Raw genomic sequence first — 7,500 nt, forward strand, 5'->3', positions numbered from 1 at the left:
TTCCGTACACTCCAGTAAAGATGCTACTAGATGTTGTCGAGGCGTTACATCTTTATGACCTGGTGGATCTGCTGAACCAAGCCATGAGCAGCCAACGCCCAGTTAGATCACTGCACCTCGCTCTTACCTTGGATGAGATTAGTATATTGAGGAATCCCGAAAACCGTCCAGCAAGTTACCATAGTAAGGCAGCTGTTTTAATTTTCACCGAAGATGAACATGATGCCTCTGTAAAACAGGTCGCGAAGTTCTTTAAACATCTTGACAATGGAAGTGAAGTGACCATCATCCCGTTTAGCCAGATTTTGAATTTTCAAATATACCAGAAGGCAAAAGAAACGTTCATTCACTGGAGTAATTGTCAAGGTTAGTGTTCACGAAGTTGAGAGATGACTTACACAATTTATTTGTAAAGTTCATTTTTAGTTCATAAGGGTGACATCCAAAGTAACTGAACACAGACTGAATTTAATAATTCACATGTAACTCATATTCTGTACATCCCGATATAGTTTAAATGTTATCGTAGTTAGTATTTTGAATCTAAATTACAGAGTGACCACTCCGTAACTAAGGTATAGCAAAAGTGAATGAGATAAAAGTGTTCATCTATCACTTTGCGATCTTGCCCCAGCACAGTCACAAGTGGATTTATTTTTACATACACTTTGCATGTGCGCGAAACAAACAAAGGGACGCCTGGGGATTAGGCCGAGCAGCAATGTCAGGTAGACGCGAGATTGTTGCTCTGTAAGAAACCGTGCACGTAGTAGCAAAATACTCAGTGTACATGCTTCAAGAAGCGCATTGTACAGAGAATACCAATTACATTTGGACTGCTCATTGGGGTTACCAAGCTATCTTTAGTGATTACGAGAGCAACAAGGCGGGACTGTGTATATTATTTAACAACAACTTTTATTTTTAGAATTCTTAAGACTTTATCGATCCTTCAGGTCGATTCATTATTTGAGATACAGAAGCAGAGGAAAAAACTCTGACCTTGGCAAACATCTACGCCCCGAACGAAGATAATCCAGCTTTTTTTCTTGATTTGTTTGAGCATCTCGATGATTTCACATGCGATGATATTATTTTAGAAGGCGACTTCAATCTTGTACTTGATCCAGCGAAGGAGAAAAATAGGCCTCCCAAAAACCCACCAAAATTGCGTTCAGGTTATCAAAGAATTCTCCGAAGAGAGGGATCTAGTTGATATATTTCCGGAAACTAGCAGGTATACATGGAGACGCCGCCGTTCTGCGGTACAATGCAGGCTTGACTTCTTTTTGGTAAACCGATGCACGGTCAAGGCCAGAAAAGAGAACAAAAACCTACAACAAAGAAAGTTGTCGGGTTTCATAACCATTCCCTTTAACCCATTCCCCATTAACTATGGTTTTACTGATATCTTGGAATCCTTTGACCTTAAACGTGTCTGTGCTGGGACTCACCGCAATGGCCATACTCTTGACTTACTTATAAACAAGTCTGACAATAACATGCTCAATAATATCAAAGTCTATGATCCTAATATCTCTGATCATTCGGCTGTAATGTGTGATGTCTTCATAAGGAAGCCCCAGTTTAGGAAGGAAGTTATCTTCTATCGGAAGCTTCGGTCTCTTGACATGGAGTCGTTTCTTAGTGATGTTGCTGACTGCCCTCTCGTTATTGATCCATCTGGCGATCTTGATCATCTAGTTCAACAGTATGACACCTTATTAAGATCAATAATGGACAAGCATGCTCCTGTCAAGCGCCGAGTTGTTACTATTAGGCCTGCTGCTCCGTGGTACACTAATGAGGTATCTGTAGAGAAGCGTAAGCGATGACGCCTAGAAAGAAAATGGCAAAGAACCAGGCTGCAGGCTGGTCGACAAGAATATACTCGTCAGTTCTGTGCTGTGAATAACTTAATCAAGTCGCTGAGATCCTCTTACTACACTACCATCATCACTGAAAACTCAACTGATCAACGGGTTTTGTTTAATACAGTATCAAAACTACTACAAAAGCAATCAACTGCACGGTATCCATCTTTTTGTAGTGATGCACTAGCTAATTCATTCGTTGACTATTTCATTGACAAGATTGATCGCATCTATGCCACACTGATTGAGAAGAATTCTGCGCAAGGTAACGATGCTAATGATGTGACTCTTGGTAACCACGTGGAATGCAACTCTGTGTTCTCACACTTTATTAATGTCAGTTATGAAGACATCAAGGGACTTGCATTGAGATATATCAATAAATCCCGTGTACTTGATCCGCTGCCTGCAGTGGTAATGAAGGAATGTTTCAATTTACTAACACCTGTGTTAGTGCCGGAATATATCTTTATCTACTGTCCAAATGTTCTAAAGATTGCTGCTGTGACACCGACTTTAAAGAAATGTAATGCTGATTTCACTAAATATGAAAGTTTTCGACCTATTTCTAATTTGAAGTTTGTATCCAAGCTTGTGGGAAAAGCAGTATGTGTTCAGCAGAGTGACATTCTTTGTGCTTTAGACCGTAATGAGTCAGTCATATTGGTACTTTTAGATCTATCGGCAGTGTTTGATACGGTGGATCATACTCTTCTAATGACAAGGCTGTCTACTCGTTTTGGTATTCAAGGAACTGTGCTTAAGTGGCTGAAATCATACCTGTCTTCACGTAAGCTGCTTGCTAAAGTTGGGAATAGTCATTCGTCACAACGTGCATTGAAGTGTGGTGTCCCCCAGGGGTCAGTTCTGGGCCCATTGCTGTATCTGTTACACACATCACCTATTGCGGACATAATAAATGATCATGGACTATCATACCATCTATATGCTGACGACATCCAATTATATATTACCTTTAAATCTAGCAGCTTGAATGACATCCAGCAAGTGAAGTTGAGAGTGGAATGCTGTGTGAGAGACATTGATGAATGGATGGTAAGAAACTATCTTAAACTGAACCAGGACAAAACGGACCTTGTAGTCATCAGTTCAAGATTCCATCCTATGCCTGAAATTGGTCACATTACTGTTGGTTCTGAGTGTATTGCACCTTGTGACTCTGTTCGTAATCTAGGGGTTCAGTTTGATAGCATATTTAGTTTTGAGAAACACATTAAGAACATTTGCAAATCATCATTCTATCATTTAAGAAATATTGCAAGTCCGCAAGTACTTAACCCAAGATACATGTGAAGTCCATGCATTTATTAGCTCCAAACTTGATCACTTTAATTCCTTATTACATGGCCTTCCTAAGTATCTGTTAGCTAGACTACAGGCAGTTCAGAATGCAGCAGCTCGTGTTGTCACACTGACACCGAAGTTTGATCATATAACTCTTATTTTAATTAATCTTCATTGGTTACCAGTAGAGTTAGGAATAACTTTTAAAGTCCTTTTATTGGTATACAAGGCCCTCCATGGCCTTGCACCTTCTTATATTTCTGACCTTTTGAATTTTAAAACATATTCTAGGTCATTACGTTCTTCGTGTAGAGAACATTTAGCTGTTCCAAGAAGTAGATTGAAAACATTTAGAGACAGAGCTTTCTCTATTGCAGGACCTAAATTGTGGAATAATTTACCTCTAGAGATTAGGAAATGTGCTTCAGTGGCAACTTTTAAGCAATCCCTAAAAACGTTTTTATTTAAGTTAGCATATAGCTTATAAGATCTTTTGTTTTAAGACGTTAAAATTTTTATATTGTAGATAACTTAGGCTTATATTTTAATTATATTGTACATTGTAGATATTTTATTCCATTTATTTTATTTATTTTTTAATATTGTAATTAGAAAGCGCTTTGGACAATTATTGGATTTTAGCGCTATATAAATAAAGTTATTATTGTTCTTTTCTGACTGACATAAACTTTGTGAACCAAATTAAGGAAATTATTCAGGAAACGGATGACAATATAAAGAAGATGTCAATCCTCTTCTGGCACTGATGGGCTACCAGCAGAATTTCATAAAATATTTTAGAAAGACGTAGCAGCCACCTTAATCAAGTCACTAAGTTTTGCCAATGAAAAGGGTTAACTCTCTACTACTCAGAGAAGAGGGATAATCAAGCTGATTCCAAAGAAAGACGGTATTAAGGCGAAATCTGGCCAGGGTAATAAGTACCCATCGTAGATTTCTCACATTATATTTTCCAAAATAACGTTACCATGGCAACGATATAAGGCATTTCTTTGAGCCTTAAAATCAACTTATGTTGCCTTTTTTCAAGAAACGGGACGGTGAAATTTTCCCATTTAGTGTTACCAGATAATGTTAGAAATACTCTCTAAAATATTTAAAATTCCACAAAATCTGTAGGTCAGTTTTTCAGAAAAATAAGTTTTTTTGAAATGTGCCTCTAATTTTTTTTAAATTTGAAGGACAAATTCACCGTCGGGAAGCAGAGATATAAACGAGTAAAGTTGCAAAATCAGGAAAAATGAGGGGGTTACAAGAGCGGCATTTACGCATGCATCACCCGATCATTCGAGTGCACGCGCGAGTTGAGCTGAAGGTCAACGCACGCGGATTTAAATGACCATTAACCCGTTTGTGTAGAATTTCGTAGTTTTCATGAATAGGAGATGTCTATTTATATTCATGTCTATAGGAATTAGAAGAAAGGAGAGCGAAATTAGCGGTATTTGCTTATTTCTTGTGACCCATTTGAATCACGAGCTGACGCGAGCAGCTTACGAATTGCGTGTGTGGGTACGCGCGCGCGCTCAGCTGAAAACCCTTTCGAGGCTCCTTAAAGGCTAAAACTCGTGGGTGGAAAGCGTGAGTCAGGCTTGTCAACCCCTATGATATTTCAATGCGAAGCGGACGAATGGTCAGAGTCGTCCAACGAGAGTGATTTAGGTAGGTGATTTACGATATGCAGCCTTTACTTAGCCTTTCACGATTTTGCTTTTTCCAAACACTCTTTCTTGCCTAAGAGAAGGTTATTAAAAGGAGTATCTTACTTGTTTATTTCCGTGATTCGGGAAAATGAAATTTTGATATCCGTGATCCGTGATTCGTTGTTTTTTCTGTTCGTGAACCGTGCGACAGACCCCCCTGTACGAGCTGATTAGTATTCTTGTTCGGCCCCCACTTTCAAAAAATGCTGGATCCGCCCCTGTTAGACCTATAGACGGATCGAAACGCAGCAATCACTGTCTAGTCTTCCCAATTACATCTAGGCTCAACTGACAGTCGACCAATAACATCACGAATAATTTGACCAATGACATATACGATCGGAGGGCTTACAGTATCTACTGACGTTACACAAATCACTTGACTCTGAAGATGACTTCCGCTAAGATTGTCGAAACGTCAGTCAATGCCATCTCAAACAGTCCTTCTCAGGACTACACTCAGCCGGACGATCGTACTTTACTTAACTATGTAAGAATGAATTTTAGTAAACCTGCGTAGGTGCATCTCTACACTGTCAATATATGTAAAAATAAGCCTCGCACCCGGATGTATATAACAAGGTAACTGGGTCGAGCTGTCGTCGAAGATGGGCGTGCTTTTTTAGTCGGCGCGCTAGAGAGGTAAATTTTGAGTTAAAATGTACGAGTAATAACTCGAGAATGACAAATTTAATTCTGGAAACAAGAAAAGGAAGAAATTAAGAGACGAAGCATTTGAATCAGAAAGGTCGGCAGCAATAGCAACCAACGAAGGTGTCAATGAAACCTCTTCCCTCGTCGGTGTATGGAACGTTCTTACGGAGATTAAAGCCCATACCGTGAAGTTGGTACTTGACGAGGAATTGTTAAAGGAAAATTATAAAGAGCTAAAAGACAGTCTGTATTCCACAAAGAGCCAAGTCGATTCCTTAGTCACAGAAAATATTTCTGTTAAATCCAAGTTAAAACTCCTCGAAGAAGAAGTGATAACGTCCAAGAAGGAGTTGGAGCAAGTTAAACAGACTCTACGATGTTGATGGTAGCCACGATGACTTGGAACAGTCTACTCGTAAATTTATCGTAGTGATACACGGAATCCCCAACGTGAAAAAGAAGATAATGTTGAGAATGTTATTAATTTGGGAAAATCTCTGAAGGTCAACTTAACATGCGGTGACATTGACATTGTTCGCAGATTGAATATCAAAAACAAAACCAAAACGCGACCGATTATCGTCCGTTTCAGTAACTACAACGCAAAAAGTCAACTTTATAAAGCCAGGATAAATCCACGAAATGCAACTTTACATGATCTAGAGGGGAGAGGATCTTTATCAATAAAAACCTAACTGCATGGAGAGCGGGGATATTCAGAGAGGCAAGGAAAGTTAGGAAAAAATATCCTAACGGTAAAACGGGGACTGTTGATGGAAAAATCTTTTTGTAAAAACAGACTTAACTTCAAAAGTTTTAAAGATTGACTGCTATGAGGATCTAGGAACCCTTAACCCGTTAATTCCAGATATGACCTCGATCTCTCTCTTTTTTTTTTAATTAAAAAAAAAAAAGAAATCAAAACAAAATCAGAATACTGAAAGGCTCGTCCGGATTTTGCATACCTTTATTAGTGTATTGTGATCCGACCTCTCTAGTTAGCCCCTTGGAGTGTGGGCTTTTGGCCGGTTGATCGGTAATTTCCCAGGAGAGGTAACTAATTGTTTTGTTTGATCGTTAGTTACTTTGTAGTGTTGCTTAGTTCTTGCCTTTTTTTTTCTTTATTATTCTTATCCGTTGGTTATTAATTTCAATGTCTTCTGTGAAGTCCTTAACGCTTAATATTAGAGGTTTAAGGAATCAAGAGAAAAGGAGATCGATATTCTCAAACAAAAAGCAAATATTTATCTCCTTCAAGAAACTTTCTCCAATCTTAAAGATGAGAGGATCTGGTCGGCGGAGTGGGGTGGTCAAGTTTTTTATTCTCATGGTTCAGATCATTCAAAAGGCGTCTGCGTGCTTATAAAACCGAATTCTCCAATTCACGTAGAGATAGTAGAACTTGACACGAATGGAAGACTTATAATACTACGTCTCAAGGCGCCAGGTGAGACCAGCTTTAACGTTGTTAATATTTATGCTCCCACCGATTGTCGTGAACAAATTGACTTCATCGAATCTTTCACTAAAAAATAATATCTCTGACTGATTCATCTAACTTAATAATTGCAGGCGACTGGAATACTACGTTAAACCAATAGATAAGCACGGAGGATTACCCTGGAAAGAAACTAAGTACAGGAATTTGTTAGTTTATTTAATGAAAGCGGTCAATCTAGTTGATACATACTGTAGAATTCATCCAAAAAATAAAACCTATACATATGAATCAAAAGCCTTGCAATTAAAGTCACGCATAGATTTTTTTCTTAAAAAGTGGCAAATTTTTGCATGACTTTACAAAAGTGGAAAACTCGAGCATCAATCGCACCTGATCATAAAGCAGTCTTTTTGAGCATTAATCTGAATGAGGAATTTAAACGCGGTCCTGGATTATGGAAATTTAAGAACACTCTTCTTCAGGATGAATGCTATTTACAATT

The 7,500-nt window shown here is 38.4% G+C and overlaps 1 protein-coding gene across 5 annotated transcripts in view; it reads left to right on the top strand.

The window, feature by feature from the left end:
* LOC138007445 (uncharacterized) overlaps positions 1 to 7,500 on the top strand; it is a 44,622-nt gene that overhangs the window by 16,807 nt on the left and 20,315 nt on the right. For 3 of the 5 annotated variants that reach the window (XM_068854342.1, XM_068854341.1, XM_068854346.1), the window contains exon 7: positions 1 to 366. This exon is cut by the window's left edge and continues 165 nt beyond it. In XM_068854342.1, coding sequence (XP_068710443.1) covers positions 1 to 366 — 366 coding nt within the window. Of the gene's footprint in view, positions 367 to 2,860; positions 3,682 to 7,500 lie in introns of those variants that run through there. The other 2 variants (XM_068854343.1, XM_068854344.1) reach the window with 2 other exon arrangements.

Source organism: Montipora foliosa, chromosome 6 (genome assembly GCF_036669935.1).
Source record: "Montipora foliosa isolate CH-2021 chromosome 6, ASM3666993v2, whole genome shotgun sequence".
Classification (NCBI taxonomy): Eukaryota; Metazoa; Cnidaria; class Anthozoa; order Scleractinia; family Acroporidae; genus Montipora; species Montipora foliosa.